The sequence below is a fragment of the Dendropsophus ebraccatus genome, chromosome 6, assembly GCF_027789765.1.
Source record: "Dendropsophus ebraccatus isolate aDenEbr1 chromosome 6, aDenEbr1.pat, whole genome shotgun sequence".
NCBI classification, from domain to species: Eukaryota; Metazoa; Chordata; class Amphibia; order Anura; family Hylidae; genus Dendropsophus; species Dendropsophus ebraccatus.
Genome location: NC_091459.1, coordinates 20,054,153 through 20,071,273, shown reverse-complemented (window position 1 = coordinate 20,071,273; position 17,121 = coordinate 20,054,153). Strand labels below are relative to the sequence as shown.

Here is a 17,121-nt window from a genome sequence, read left to right as displayed (position 1 = left end):
GTTGCTATAAGCTATAACTCACTATTAGCACTAGTTCTGATCGCACCCCTTAGCTGACTATACATAAGCTGATGCCCTGTATAGTCCCTTACATTGGTGCCCCCTCCCCACTACCCTACAAAATATAAATAATCATACAGTACCTAACTAAGTGGCATATACGATGGTGCCCAATGAAAATAATTTAATAAAGCAGCCTAAATAACATTGCTATACAGTTCCACCACAATATAATGGGAAAAAATGTACTGTGCGTTGTGGCAGTGCCACAAAGAAAATTGTTTTACACTCAGGGTGCTTCTTCCGGTCCTGACCGGAAGAAGCGTCCTGAGCGTGTAACAACTGTAGTCAGTCTGTGAGGACGTGTCTACTCTACACTCCCCCGCCCCGCACTTGTGAAGTTATTTATGAAATAAAGCCGGACTAACGCATCGTGACTGGTGAGTGCTCGTTGCTTTTTTCTCCACGTTTATGCATTATATTCCTATTTTGTGGCTCACTATGGGCAGCAACGTATCAAAAGTTATGTTTGAGTAGAATATCCCTTTAACTGCTGTACAATAAGTCTTCTTCCTTATATTTGATGTACTTCATCCGATAGTTCCCACATGTACATCATGGTGATCACAGAGATAAAGTAGCTGTACACCACTGGACCATAGCAGTGAATGGCAAAATATAACACATTCTATATACACTGGGTACCCATGTAATCATACTTGTAGAATAAAGCTTATACATCAGTTTTACTGCACAGGCAAGCAACATAAAGACAAAGCCCACTGAATAATAAGCCCTCAAACAGCTCTGCTATGTGAAAAATAAAAGTTGTGGCCCTTACAAAGTAGGGAGGTAAAAAGGAAAATTCAAAAATAAAAATCGGCCGTCTCCCTAAGCGGTTAAAATTATTTGGCTCTAATATGTGTACATGGCAGGCACGCTAACCGTTTCTTTAAATCAGGGATAAGGAACCTTGGCTATCCCAGCTGTGGCAAAAATACAGCTCCCATCATGCCTGGACAGGCATGATGAAAGTTGTAGTTTTTCAACAGCTTTAGGCTGGGTTCACACTACGTTTTTGCAATCCGTTTTTTCAACCGTTTTTTTTGCAAAAAATGGATGAAAAACAGATAGAAAAAAACGGATGCATGTGTGTGCATCCGTTTTTCCATTGAATTCCATTATAAGAAAAAAACAGATGAAAACAGATCCGTTTTTTTTAACGGACACAAAAATGAGGTTGACTAAGTTTTTTTTTGTGTACGTTAAAAAACTGATCTGTTTTGATTCTTTTCATCTTGATCCTTTTTGTCCGCTTCATCACCTGCTCAGCCGCGATTGGCTGAGCACAGTTATGCTCAGCCGATGACGCGGCAGAGGGGGGCCGGCATCAGGGACAGCTGCAGCGATTCGGCCGACGTCGTTGACAGAAGATCAGGGACGGGGGACGATGCGCGTCAGGTATGTATGGTACACTACACTTCCGGGACCGCGTGCGGGGGTGGGGGAACACGGGGAAGGGGGCGATTCACATACAAAGTTGTATAACTTTGTAATGTGTGTTATTTTGTGAATAATTTCTTAGCGCCGCACTACCCCTTTAATTCCATAGCGCTAGATGACTGAACACAGCTTCAAACCTGCACCTTAAAATCTGCTGCACAGCCTGTACATGTGAATGGGCCCCTAAGGGGTATTCCCACCTTAGATATTTATGACATATCCACAGAATACCACATAAGTGTCAGATATACTGTATGCAAGTCTCACCTAGGGAACTCACAAGTAGCTCAAGAACGAGGCCCCTGTCCGGCATGACTCCGATACATAGAGGTGGCTAGGATTCCTGAAAACAGCTGCGTGGGCTGTTTTTACGCAGTTTACACATAAGAGCGTCAAAGTCACAACCCCCGAACACAATTCACAACAACTTAGCCTCCTAATCACACTCCATTAGTCTAACATTCACATCTCTTTCTGCAAAGAAAGTTGTCAGCCATCTATTCAGTCAAATATGCAGAATCACTGGACCCCAGGCTATAAAAAAAAAACTAAAATAATATTTTGACAGGTCCTCATTAAAAGTCTGTGAACACAAACAATTTAAATGGGTTAAATCTTCAGTCTTGTTTATTTCTATAAATATAATTTTTGTATTCTTTTTTGCTCAGGATACAAAATCTACTAGTAACGTGCTATACAAATAATCTGATATAGTAGTATATACTTGTAATATGTAGTGGTATTCCTAAATATCAGCTTGGTATACTGCAGAGACAAGGGGGCAAATCTACTACTGCAAATGTGACAGAAGTGCATTGCAAATTGTGGCCGAAAAAAAACAAAAATAAACCCTGACAAATAGGCCTGACACCACATTTAGGTTAGGTTCACACAACGTACTATTTTTTAAAAAGAACTACCTTATTTTCCCATTAAAACAATATGCGTTCCTTTCATATTGCAATTAAATGCATTAAAGTCAATGCAACAACTGCCGTTGTTTTCACACACTGCATTGGACAACGGCCGTAGTTTGACATGCAGTACAACAGCCGTTTTCAAAAATAATACATTGTTTGAACATAGCCTTAATATGTTTTATGTGTTTTTAGGCATGCTTGTGCGTTTCAGAGACTCTTTTGCACCTCACTTGACAAGAGGGGTGGTTTTGAAAAAAAACCCAAAACAATGGCTTAGAAGAAAGAGGTCCGGCTTAAAGGAGTAGTCTGGTGAAAATTTTTATTAATGTATTGTATTGCGCCTCAAAAGTTATACAAATCACCAATATACACTTACTACAGGAAATGCTTACAAAGTGTTTTTTCCCTGCACTTACTACTGCATCAAGGCTTCACTTCCTGGATAAAATGTTGATGTCCTTTCCTGGATAACATGGTGATGTCACTTCCTGGATAAAATGGTAATGTCACTTCCTGGATAAAATGGTGATGTCACGACCCGACTCCCAGAGCTGTGCGGCTGTGGCTGCTGGAGAGGATGATGGCAGGGGGACACTGAGGGACACAGGGCACTGGAGGGACACTGGGCATCCCCCTGCCATCATCCTCTCCAGCAGCCACAGCCCGCACAGCTCTGGGAGTCGGGTTGTGACATCAACATTTTATCCAGGAAGTGACAACACCATTTTATCCAGGAAGTGACTTCAATATGTTATCCAGGAAGTGACATCACCATTTTATTCAGGAAGTGATATCACCATGTTATCCAGGAAGTGACATCACCATGTTATCCAGGAAGTGACATCACCATGTTATCCAGGAAGTGACATCACCATTTTATCCAGGAAGTGACATCACAATGTTATCCAGGAAGTGACATCACCATGTTATCCAGGAAGTGAAGCCTTGATGCAGTAGGAAGTGCAGGGAGAAAAGCAAGTGTATGTTAGTGATTTGTATAACTTTTGGGGGGCAATACAATACTTTAATAAAAGCTTTCACCAGACTTCTCCTTTAAAGTGAAACTAACATTGGTTGGAAGCATCTAACCTGCTAAGATCACACGGCACATGGCCGCTGATGAAGGTAATTTCTTACCTTGATTCTGAATGCCATTTTTGTGAAATCTTTACTTTATTCACTATGCAAATTAGGAGGTTTGGTTTTCACTGGGGGGAACTACTGCCCTCAGTGCACTAGATCCTCCCTGCAGGCCCGCTCCTTCTGATGAATATTGGGGAGACGCTCTGCAGTGACAGCACTCTGACACTGATCATTGCAGAGAGCAGGACAGATATTGATTAGAAGGGGCGAATTGGTGCACTAAAGGTGATAGTCCCGCCCCCTGTGCACAAAACTGCCTCATTTGCTTAGCGAATAAAATACAAAGGGGGAGATTTATTAAACATGGTGTAAAGTGAAACTGGCTCAGTTGCCCTTAGCAACCAATCAGATTCCACTTTTCATTTTCCAAAGAGTCTGTGAGGAATGAAAGGTGGAATCTGATTGGTTGCTAGGGGCAACTGAGCCAGTTTCACTTTACACCATGTTTGATAAATCTCCCCCATAGTTCTCAAAAATGTCACTGAGGATCGATATAAGGAAATCTGCGTGCACTATGGGATCATAACAGCAGGTTGCAGACTTCTGACCTGCTTATAGTTTCCCTTTGAAATTCACCACTGTGTATCACAAAAATCAACCGACAGAAGATATAAAGTTAGATATAAAGTGAGCCACTGTGATAAAACTGCTGCATTCTAAGTCCAAGTTTACACCATGCAAGACAAGATTAGAAAATCTGCCCCCTTTATTCTTTGCTTGTTGTTTGAAAGAGGTGAAAGCCAAGATTAATTTAAAGGTGAAATGTCTCGGCATCCCTACCGTGACTGAAACTATAGCACTTACCTTCTGGTGCCTGAAACTTGTAAACTGATTTAAATTGCAAATGTCGTGACAACAGAAGGTACTATGCTATATATACTGATGTATATAGTGTAATATACCCATAGGCTATGCTAAGAGAGTCCGTATATATTTTTTATTCTTTAGAATGGAAAATAACAGCAGTGGAGTACATTGAGTATACCTTTATACAGTACAGATTTACTAGCGCAAATACAACATTTTAGACACTTCTTAGGCACTTAAAATTTGACCAAAAAAGCCATGGTTTTGACAAAATGTGTCTTGCCTTAAAGGGGTACTCCGCCGCTGATAAAAGAAAAACCAATTAATCAATCAAACATAGTTTTTACATTTACCATCCCTCCTGAGTCTGTCTCCATTTGAATTTCAGGTGCAGGTCCCTGAAGCTCCAGTTGGTGGCTTAATTTTTTTCTTTACTTCCTGGTTTTGGCTTTTCCATGATGCACTTTGTCTCCAGTGATGTCTAACTGACTCTGTAAAACTGTTAGATGGCTTACATCTTGTTTAGCCAATCAGAGCTGAGCAACCTGAGTCATCTGATAAAGGAAGGCTGGCTTAACAGGGCTTAGACCCGCCTCCCTCTTGATGATGTCATTGTCACAAAATGGCTTTCTGGGGTCAACAGTCATTAGGTAAGAATGAATTTACTTCACTTCCTGGTGGGGGATTGAGGGGGGGAAAAGATGGAGAAGGGGGGCAGATAGGTGATTGAAGCATATTACAAAGTTATATAACTTTGTAATGTGTTTCAGTTAATGGGAAAAAGCTTTTCGCTGGAGTACCCCTTTAAAGCAAATGTACCACTAGGTACATCACTTTTTTGTTTCTTACATGAACCGACCGGCGCCGGCACGGGGATGCTGGTGGCGAGGTCCTTTGTTTGAACTGCTGCCTGGTTCCTGCGCACGGGGACGGTCTATTACAGAGCACTGGCCGGGCATGAAGCACTGGAGGTGGGCCCACCCACTCTGTTTGACGATCCCCCCTCTGTGACACAGCTCCAGTGCTTTATATTCGGTCTCTGCTCGGAAATTAACTGGCGATATAAGCGGGAACCGGGCGGCGTTCAAAAAAAGGACCGCAGCAGCGGCATCCCCGTGCTGGCACTGGTCTATCGATATAAAAAATAAAAAAAGTGATGTATCTAGTGGTACATTCGCTTAAAAAAATATATAATGGTGCATGCACTTAGTCTGATGAAGGGAATGAGTCTCCTGAAACCGTTGTAACTGGTGTTATACAATACATTTTACTGTTTTCTTCAAGCTATGTGTCTGATGGACTTTTCGAGACAGCACTGACCACTGCTGGTACCATTACTTTTCTATTTTTTTTATTTATTTTTATTGCTTTGTACGGGCCCCTGTCTGAGAGCATCCCGTCTATTGGTACAGTCAGCTTTTGCAGTCCCTACAGTCCTGGGACTAAGCAAGCAAAGTTGGACAAAATAAGAACCATCTTTCCGGCTCATAACTATCAGTGTACCCCACGTCTGAATTTTCCCTTGTACCTGAGGTAATACACTAGGAGCCTGGGCCTTTGTTCTCTGTATTGTAAACTGAGACTAGACAGACTAAGAAGGCAACAGTCTTGGCCTGTATGTTTTTATGATTTTCTGAAGAAAAAGGCATAAAAAATTAACTTTCCTTTTAAAAATGTACCAGGAGCCTAGGGGCCAAACGTGATGTAGAGTAAGATTTTATTACCACAATATTAACTTAACATACACTGTGCTAAATTATTAGGCAAGTTGGTATTTTGACCATGACAGTGGTACGGCACAACACAAAGGGCTTATTCTCACATATACCATTTTCTAAGGACGCAATGGGAAGGGAAGCCAAGTAATGGAGTATTTCCCTGCACCGCATCATGTATCAGTATGATGCTGGGAACTGGCAAAGTGTTTGTACCTTCTTAGCACGTGGTTGTGTCATTACAGTGCCACGAACATTCAAACACTTTCTTCGCTCCCGGCATCATAGTGATGAAGCTTTAAAGTGTCCCTGTCGTTTAATTTTTTTTTTGCAGAAATCAATAGTACAGACAATTTTAAGAAATGTTGTAATTGGGTTTATTAACCAAAAAATGCATTTTTATCATGAAAAAGCAGTTTGAAGCTCTCCCCCCTGTCTTCATGGTTTTCTATGGAGATAGGAAGGGTGGAGGGAGATGAGGCACCAAAACAGGACAACAAAGAGTTAATTTACAGCTACATCACCTGGCTATCTCTTCTGAAGTCAGCACTGACCTCTCTGACCTCTAAATACCGGCTGTCACACAGCTCCCACTGTGTAATCCTTTGTTCTCTGCTAATCTCCCTCCTCCCCGCTCCCCTCTCCATAGGTTACACAGGGCTCAACTGATGTAAAAGAGTCGAGATTTCCTGATAATGAGCAGTGAATGAGAGAGAGGAGGGAGGGGACCTGGGGAAAGTCTTTTTGAATGCAGATAATGACATATTTGCCTAATAAACCCAAATACAAAGTTTCTTAAAATCCCCTGTACTATTGATTTCTGCAAAAAAAAAAACACAGTTATGCTCAGCCAATCACAGCTGAGCAGCTGATGATGCAGCAGAGGGGGGCCGGCATGAGGGATCGTCGGAGCAGTTTGGCCGGCCTCCCGAAGATGACATCATTGTCCCCAAGATGGCGGACGGGAGTCGACACGAATCAGGTGAGTATAGAGCATTACACTTCCGGGTACATGGGTGGGGGGGGAACACAGGGAAGGGGGCCATTCACTAACATAACATACTTTACAAAGTTGTATAACTTTATAATGTGTGTTATTTAGTGAATAATTGTTTAGCGCCGCACTACCCCTTTAAGGACTATGCCTTGGATTTCTATCACAGATTGCACAGTGATGTGTTCCAGTGGAAGAAATGAGTATAAAATACCCTATTTGCAGTCATCGCTGATGGGGTGTCAGCAGACTGTCAGAATTTACACATGAACCTAGGCAACATCCGGAACGTGTGAACAAGCCATTACGTTCTCTCCAAAAAAGTGATGCCATAGCACCCTATTAGTAGGCCTCACTCTACCTGGGATTTTCATGTACTGCCATTACTGGATTCCAGTCTTTCTCACACTTCTAGGGTAATAATAAAAAGCCGTCTATAATGAGGAATCAGAGAAAACGTAAGACTTTAGGAGCCACTTACAGCACTGCAAATGACAAACTCCATACTCCAAGCACCAAGCATAGTCACTAATAGGCTATGTTTAGTCTATTGAACTCAGTGGACTCAGAGTACATGCGATTTGCTGACGTATACTGCAATAATAGGGTAATTTTAAGGGAACATAGTCCAGTTGGCCAATAAAGCCTAATAGTATGTTCATAGTCAAAGCATATCCCGCCGGTTCTTAGCACTTTTCAGGTTTGGTCTTCCATATCATCTCCTAAATCAGGGATAAAGTACCTTCGGCTCTCCAGCTGTTGCTAAACTACAAGTCCCATCATGCCTGGACAGCCAAAGCTTTGCTTTGGCTGTCCAGGCATGAAGGAAATTGTAGTTTTGCTACAGCTGGAGGGTCAGAGGTTCCCATCTCTTCCCTAAATTGTGAACCAAACTTGGTCTTAGAACTTGTCTAGCCCTGTTTTGAAGCCCTCCGCTGTTTTTGCTGTGAGCAGATCCTGTGGTAGACTGTTCCACAGATTCACAGTTCTCATTGCCGCCTCCGGAGATTGAACCTTTTTTTCTCCAGGCGGAGGCAATGCCCCCTTGTCCTTTGAGGGGGTTATACCTGAAACATCTTTTCCCCATATTTCTTGTAGGGGCCATTTATATATTTAAGTAAATTAATCATATCTCCCCTTAAACGTCTTTTCTTGAGACCAAAAAAATGTAATTCTTTTAATCTCTCCTCATAACTAAGATGCTCTATTCCCCTTATTAGATTAGTTGCCGTCTTTGTACCCTCTCCAGCTCTAGAACGTCCTTTTTATGAATCGGATTCCAAAACTGAGCAGCATACTCCAGATGAGGCCGCACCAAGGCTTTATAAAGCGGTAATATTATATCCCTGTCCCGTGAGTCCAGGCCTGTTACATACAGGACAATATCCTGCTGGCCTTAGAAGCAGCTGACTGACATTGTGTGCTGTTCTGTAGTCTATTATCTACAAGTACACCCAGATCCTTCTCCATCAGCGACTCTCCCAGTGTAACTCCCCCCAGGACATATGATGCATGCGGGTTATTCCTCCCCCTAGGGCATATGATGCATGCGGGTTATTCCTCCCCCTAGGGCATATGATGCATGCGGGTTATTCCTCCCCCTAGGACATATGATGCATGCGGGTTAATACTCCCCCCTAGGACATATGATGCATGTGGGTTATTCCTCCCCCTAGGACATGGGTCTCAAACTCGCGGCCCTCCAGCTGTTGCAAAACTACAATTCCCATCATGCCTGGGACAGCCAAAGTAAAGCTTTGGCTGTCCCAGGCATGATGGGAATTGTAGCTTTGCAACAGCTGGAGGGCCGCGAGTTTGAGACCCCTGCCCTAGGACATATGATGCATGCGGGTTATTCCTCCCCCTAGGACATATGATGCATGCGGGTTATTCCTCCCCCTAGGACATATGATGCATGCGGGTTAATACTCCCCCCTAGGACATATGATGCATGTGGGTTATTCCTCCCCCTAAGACATATGATGCATGCGGGTTATTCCTCCCCCTAGGAAATATGATGCATGCGGGTTATTCCTCCCCCTAGGACATATGATGCATGCGGGTTATTCCTCACCCTAGGACATATGATGCATGTGGGTTATTCTTCCCCCTAGGACATGTGATGCATGCGAGTTATTCCTCCCCTAGGACATATGATGCATGCGGGTTATTCCTCCCCCTAGGACATATGATGCATGCGGGTTATTCTTCCTCCTAGGACATATGATGCATGCGGGTTATTCTTCCCCCTAGGACATATGATGCATGCGGGTTATTCTTCCCCCTAGGACATATGATGCATGCGGGTTATTCTTCCCCCTAGGACATATGATGCATGCGGGTTATTCCTCCCCCTAGGACATATGATGCATGCGGGTTATTAGTACCCAGATCCATAACTTTAAATTTATCCAAACTGAACCTCATTTGCAATATAAAAACAGAAGCAGGAACTCCAATTTTGTCCGGACTGGGGGTATCTACTTTATGGGGCAGAATTACTGGAGGCATCTTCCTAATGGGGGGTAATTACCTATGGGGGCATCTACCTAACTGCTAATTTGGGGGGGGGGGGGATTATTTACTTACTGGGGGATCTACTTAATAGGGGGATTATCTGCCTAATAGGGGTATTGAGGATATTGGGGATATACTGAAAGGCCTACGTCGCCACTGGGGGCTATTCTTTCTGTGCTGCAATGATGGAGCTTCTCAGCAGAAAAGAAGATGTTGACTGCAGATGTAGAATAAGAGATGGGAGAAAGGTGCCAGGGGGTGTTTGCCCTCCCACTCCCAGGAAGCTGGGTGCAGTACCACTGCAGATAGATATTAGCTGGGGGTCAATTTTTTCCCACAGTTTGTGGTGTTGTTCCTCCTGTAGACTGCTAAAAAGAATGCATGTGTGGGTTTTTTTGTGGTGTTTTTTCCTTATGTTCTACATTAGAATCTTGAATCACAAGGAATCCCATGACTTATAATGAGAAAAACACAGGAGAAAAAACATCACATGAAAAAAAAACCCACAAAGCAATACACACTATTTGGGGGAAAACCACCACAAAGACTGCATCATCTTCCACTACTTATCAGCTGCTGTATGTCTGACACAGTGCTCTCTGCTGCCAACTCTGTCTGAGTCAGGAACTGTCCAGAGCAGGAGAGGTTTTCTATGGGAATTTACTACTGCTCTGGACAGTTCCTGTGTCAGACAGAGGTGGCAGCAGAGAGCACTGTGTCAGAGCACTGCTGTAATTCCAATGTCCAATGCCTTTCTTTTAACTTGTCTAGGGTTTGAGACACTACCATCCAGAGGGACACTACCAAACCAGGAGTGTATTATAAACACAGAAAGGATCTGTTCACACAATGTTGAAATTGAGTGGATGGCCGCCATATAACGGTAAATAACTGCCATTATTTCAATACAACGGCCGTTGTTTTAAAATAACAGCAAATATTTGCCATTAAATGGCGGCCATCCACTCAATTACAACATTGTGTGAACAGATCCTTTCTGTGTTTTTGGTTAAATTATGGTTAAGGGAGAAGTCAGGTGAAAATTTTTAGTAAAGTATTGTATTGCCCCCCCCCCCCGCCCCCCCAAAAAAAGTTATACAAATCCCCAATATACACTTATTATGGGAAATGCTTATAAAGTGCTTTTTTCCCTGCAATTACTACTGCATCAAGGCATCACTTTCTGGATAACATGGTGATGTCACTTCCTGGATAACATTATGATGTCACTTCCTGGATAACATGGTGATGTAACTTCCTGGATAACATGGTGATGTCACTTCCTGGATAACTTTGTGATGTCACTTCCTGGATAAAATGGTGATGTCACTTCCTGGATAACATGGGGATGTCACTTCCTGGATAAAATGGTGAAGTCATGACCCGACCCGACTGGAGGGACACTGAGCATCCCTCTGCCATCATCCTCTCCAGCAGCCACAGCCCGCACAGCTCTGGGAGTCGGGTCGTGACATCACCATGTTATCCAGGAAGTGACATCTCCCTGTTATCCAGGAAGTGACATCACCATGTTATCCAGGAAGTGAAGCCTTGATGCAGTAGTAAGTACAGGGAAAAAGCACTTTATAAGCATGTTGTGCAAGAAGTGGAAGTCTTTCTAGTCTGGAGAGCAGGAGAGGTTTTTGTTTGTTACTACTCTGGACAGTTCCTGACATGCACAGAGGTGGCAGCAGAGAGCACTGAGTCAGACTGAATAGAATACACCACTTCCTGCAGAACATACAGCAGCTGATAAGTACTGGAAGGCTTGATATTTATTAATAGAAGTAAATTAGATATCCATGGCACTTTACAGCACTAGTTGATTTGAAAGAAAAGACTTGTTGGTGAACAACCCTTGTAAATGTGACTCCCAACTATCACAGTTCAATGTGTCTCACAAGGGACAGAAGGTTGGGGACCTCTGCTATATATACTACAAATGGGCAATTAAAAAAAGAACAAATGCACAAGAAGAACTAAAAGAAAAGAAAGAATGATGAAAGCACTGCTTATAGACTAAACAGGATCTACCTGTACATGGATAGAGATCTTGTGTGCCATCCCGATGGAGTTGTGTCCTATGCGTTTCATCACAGTATAGTATGACGCTATTATCAAGTATGTCCAAGACAGTAAAATCAATGCTATTATTCTCTCATGCCTAATGTGCTCAGTACATTAAGAACAGGAGACTATAGATAGGGTTACCTGGGCTCTGTACTGACAGTGTGCCATAGGCTAGTGCTGCCTACTCTTAAAGGGTTTTTCAGCACAAGAGTCCAATCGCTGGGGGCCTCGCCACGAGAATGTGGGTCCAATGTCCCCAAATTCAGGACTGCAGTGATCAGTACAGTACCCACTTCTACCTCTGTCACTCCCAAAGAGTATGAATGAAGCAGAACAGGCCTGACCGCAGATCCATTCAATCTACCTGACCACACAGGCGCTCAGTGGGGGTCAGTGATCACTTATCCTGTGGATAGGAGACACAAACATGGGTTCTGTGAATATCCCTTTAAATTGTGCCACACCCACCCATGACTAAATGAACATCCATGCTGTATGTCATCTATAAGTGTAATGGTAAAGATAGATAGATAGATAGATAGATAGATAGATAGATAGATAGATAGGAGACAGATAGATAGATAGATAGATAGATAGATAGATAGATAGGAGATGGATAGATAGATAGATAGATAGATAGATAGGAGATGGATAGATAGATGATAGATAGATAGATAGATAGATAGATAGATAGATAGATAGATAGATAGATAGATGATAGATAGATAGATAGATAGATGATAGATAGATAGATAGATAGATAGATAGATAGATAGATAGATAGATAGATAGATAGATAGATAGAGGATAGGTAGATAGATAGATAGGAGATAGATAGATGATAGATAGATAGATGATAGATAGATAGATAGATAGATAGATAGATTACATCATTCTCCTACCGGGAGGCAGTTCGGATATTTTTTGTACAATATGAACAAGGTGCTGGCATGTGGCCAAATCATTGAGCTTATTATTATTATTAGTACTATTTATTTATTTTATTTTCTATTTTTTTGTAATTTTTTTTACAATTTTAGGAGAGATACTGGACCATTAAAATATTTTTTTTACTCCTTCCAATCTTTCCTAAACCACTGCGGTCACCAGATAAACCCTCGGCCATGGCGGCCACTTTCCGGCCCGCTTGGACATCTTTACTCTGGTACCCATGATGATGCCCAGTGATGTAATTCCAGTACAAGGATAAGAGGTCCTGTGAAGAAACCCTCCAAACCCTCCCGAATGGAAACTGCTTGTGTTTTATGACAGTACTTTATGTTCTCCTCCTGCAAGGCCCATGGATTATAAAACACCAGGGGATTAATGGCACACCAACAATTACATGCCATTTCATTCATTCAATCTGCCGGAATAACAAGCTGCCAGCCTATGCCATGATGACGAATCCGGGGCACATAGGACTGAGATACAACCGATCAGAGGTAGACATGATATATATGTACTATGATATATATATATATATATATATATATATATATATATATATATACTATGTCTACCCTTCCCATGAAAGCCACAAATGACAGATTAAGATGGCTACAGCTTTCCTTGTCAATAAGACGAGAACACTTCGACATTTTACACCATCAGAAAATGCAACCACACCCCACGCTCCCTGGACCAAGTGCTCCCAGGAAGGAGTCAGCATCCCACTTCCCCTCAATCCCCCGGGGACACCGGTATGGATGACCAGGGCACTCACTCACATAAACCCTGAGCTGGGGCGTCCTCTTATCCATCTTACATTACTACGGTGATGATGCTGCCCATAGACCTTTAGAGATATCCAGCCGATATGGTGCCTATGTGACGAGCTGGCTAGGCCCGGAGCTGAGGGCAGTTGTCCAGGGCAGATCTCCTGCAGGCCACACACACCAATGATCTCACACTGTCTATTGCAGTGCAGGAATACACCTCTTCCATTCCAGTGAATCACAGCTGTGCTACCTGTCAATGGATGGAAATGACAGCTGACAGGGATGACAGAGAGGACAGAGGTGGCAGCATGACATCCCCCCAGGGCAGGGAGCTCCTCCGGCATCCCAGGGGTTAAGGCTAGCCCCCCCACCTGGCTTAAAGTGAATGAATGTGATGTCCTTACTTGAGCATGGCCTCTTCTTTCTCCTCCTCCTCCTTCTGTCGGTTCATCACTGCCATGATCGTGTTCCTCTCGTCCTCGGTCAGATGGCTGAGATCGGGCAGGTCTGACATCGGGGGAGGCACTAGGGGTGGCCGGGGGCCCCTGGGCCCCATAGAAGAAGACATGGTGTGGGGATGGAGGAGGAGGGCGGGAGGAGCGGCCACCTTCAGCCTCCTCAGCCCTGGGCGAGCTGCTCGATGATGGACCGCTCTTCTCCCTCACCACCCCACCTTGTTACTAGCGGCCAGTCACACCCGGACTCCGACACATCCCTGGCAGCGGCCGGGAGAGGGAGGATGCGGGGAGGGGGCGAGTCCCCCCAGGTGTCACACAGCTGGAGGCGTCATCGTGTGAGGGAGCAGCCCTGCCGTCCTGCTGTCCGTGCTGCTGCCGCTGTCCCGGGTGCTGCCGCCGCCGCCGCCGCTGCTGACATACAGGCTGATGTGGGAGTGGAGGAGGGGGGGGTGTGGGGAAATGAACACAAGCTGTTAACACTGTGCTGTGGGGGAGGGGCGGATGACTGCATCCCTCCCTGGCAAGACAGCAGCAGCAGCAGCATCCCTCATCCCTGCCTCATATGACCGTCCTGTCATCCTGTGGGCACCACATACATGGCTCATATTACTAGCTGCATCTATACACTGCTGCTCCCTCCATCAGGGTGGCTAGTGAAGAGAGGAAGGCATAAGATGGATGGGCCATGTATGTACACACCTATACATCCTACATCAGGATAAGGGAACATTGGCTCTCCAGCCGTAGCATGATGGGAGTTGTAGTTTTGCAACCGCTGGAGAGTCAAGGTTCCCTACCCCTAGGGCAGGGCCATGTGGCCAAAAAACAAAATCTTGATTTAAAAATTTTTTGGGACAATTTATTTTTTGCTAAATAAACAACATTTTTCTATTTGCAGCATCAGATATTATTTCAATGATGTTTGAGACAAGTGTATTGTGGAGGTATAGTGGATGAGGGGTGTAGTAGTAGTAGAGGTAAAGATGAGGGGTGTAGTAGTCAGGAACAGATGAGGGGTGTAGTAGTAGTAGTACAGGAATAGATGAGGGGTGTAGTAGTACAGGTAAAGATGAGGGGTGTAGTACTACAGGTATAGATGAGGGGTGTAGTAGTACAGGTATAGATGAGGGGTGTAGTACTACAGGTATAGATGAGGGGTGTAGTAGTACAGGTATAGATGAGGGGTGCAGTAGTAGTAGTACAGGTATAGATGAGGGGTGCAGAAGTAGTACAGGAATAGATGAGGGGTGTAGTAGTAGTACAGGAATAGATGAGGGGTGTAGTAGTAGTACAGGTATAGATGAGGAGTGCAGAAGTAGTACAGGAATAGATGAGGGGTGCAGAAGTAGTACAGGAATAGATGAGGGGTGTAGTAGTAGTACAGGTATAGATGAGGAGTGTAGTAGTAGTACAGGAATAGATGACGGGTGTAGTAGTAGTAGTACAGGTATAGATGAAGAGTGTAGTAGTAGTAGTACAGGAATAGATGAGGGGTGTAGTAGTAGTACAGGTAAAGCTGAGGGGTGTAGTAGTAGTACAGGTATAGATGAGGGGTGCAGTAGTAGTACAGGAATAGATGAGGGGTGTAGTAGTAGTACAGGAATAGATGAGGAGTGTTGTAGTAGTACAGGTACAGATGAGGGGTGTAGTAGTAGTACAGGTATAGATGAGGGGTGTAGTAGTAGTACAGGAATAGATGAGGGGTGTAGTAGTAGTACAGGAATAGATGAGGAGTGTTGTAGTAGTACAGGTACAGATGAGGGGTGTAGTAGTAGTACAGGTATAGATGAGGGGTGTAGTAGTAGTACAGGAATAGATGAGGGGTGTAGTAGTAGTACAGGAATAGATGAGGGGTGTAGTAGTAGTACAGGTAAAGATGAGGGGTGTAGTAGTAGTAGAGGTATAGATGAGGGGTGTAGTAGTAGTACAGGTAAATATGAGGGGTGTAGTAGTAGTACAGGAACAGATAAGGGGTGTAGTAGTAGTACAGGAATAGATGAGGGGTGTAGTAGTAGTACAGGTAAAGATGAGGGGTGTAGTAGTAGTACAGGTAAAGATGAGGAGTGTAGTAGTAGTACAGGTAAAGCTGAGGGGTGTAGTAGTAGTAGTAGTACAGGTAAAGCTGAGGGGAGTAGTAGTAGTACAGGAATAGATGAGGGGTGTAGTAGTAGTACAGGTAAAGATGAGGGGTGTAGTAGTAGTACAGGTAAAGCTGAGGGGTGCTGTAGTAGTACAGGTAAAGCTGAGGGGTGCTGTAGTAGTACAGGTAAAGATGAGGGGTGTAGTAGTAGTACAGGTAAAGATGAGGGGTGTAGTAGTAGTACAGGTAAAGCTGAGGGGTGTAGTAGTAGTACAGGTATAGATGAGGGGTGCAGTAGTAGTAGAGGTATAGATGAGGGGTGTTGTAGTAGTACAGGTAAAGATGAGGGGTGTAGTAGTAGTAGTACAGGTAAAGATGAGGAGTGCTGTAGTAGTAGAGGTATAGATGAGGGGTGTAGTAGTAGTACAGGAATAGATGAGGGGTGTAGTAGTAGTAGTACAGAAATAGATGAGGGGTGTAGTAGTAGTACAGGAATAGATGAGGGGTGTAGTAGTAGTACAGGTAAAGATGAGGGGTGTAGTAGTAGTAGTACAGGTAAAGATGAGGGGTGTAGTAGTAGTACAGGTAAAGATGAGGGGTGCTGTAGTAGTACAGGAATAGATGAGGGGTGTAGTAGTAGTACAGGAATAGATGAGGGGTGTAGTAGTAGTACAGGTAAAGATGAGGGGTGTAGTAGTAGTACAGGTAAAGATGAGGGGTGCTGTAGTAGTACAGGAATAGATGAGGGGTGTAGTAGTAGTACAGGAATAGATGAGGGGTGTAGTAGTAGTACAGGTAAAGATGAGGGGTGTAGTAGTAGTAGTAGTAGTACAGGTAAAGATGAGGGGTGTAGTAGTAGTACAGGTAAAGATGAGGGGTGTAGTAGTAGTACAGGTAAAGATGAGGGGTGTAGTAGTAGTACAGGTAAAGCTGAGGGGTGTAGTAGTAGTAGTACAGGTAAAGATGAGGGGTGCTGTAGTAGTACAGGTAAAGATGAGGGGTGTAGTAGTAGTAGTAGTACAGGTAAAGATGAGGGGTGCTGTAGTAGTACAGGTAAAGATGAGGGGTGTAGTAGTAGTAGTAGTAGTACAGGTAAAGATGAGGGGTGCTGTAGTAGTACAGGTAAAGATGAGGGGTGTAGTAGTAGTAGTAGTACAGGTAAAGATGAGGGGTGCTGTAGTAGTACAGGTAAA

At 43.8% G+C, this 17,121-nt stretch overlaps 1 protein-coding gene across 13 annotated transcripts in view; it reads right to left on the bottom strand.

The window, feature by feature from the left end:
- Positions 1–14,293, bottom strand: part of RIMS1 (regulating synaptic membrane exocytosis 1) — a 271,494-nt gene extending 257,201 nt beyond the window's left edge. For 8 of the 13 annotated variants that reach the window (XM_069974601.1, XM_069974607.1, XM_069974603.1 and 5 more), the window contains exon 1: positions 13,795–14,293. In XM_069974601.1, the coding sequence (XP_069830702.1) occupies positions 13,795–13,958 (164 nt within the window). In that variant the 5' untranslated portion in view covers positions 13,959–14,293. The remainder of the gene's footprint in view (positions 1–13,794) is intronic. The other 5 variants (XM_069974608.1, XM_069974605.1, XM_069974625.1 and 2 more) reach the window with 2 other exon arrangements.
- Positions 14,294–17,121: the final 2,828 nt, after the last annotated feature.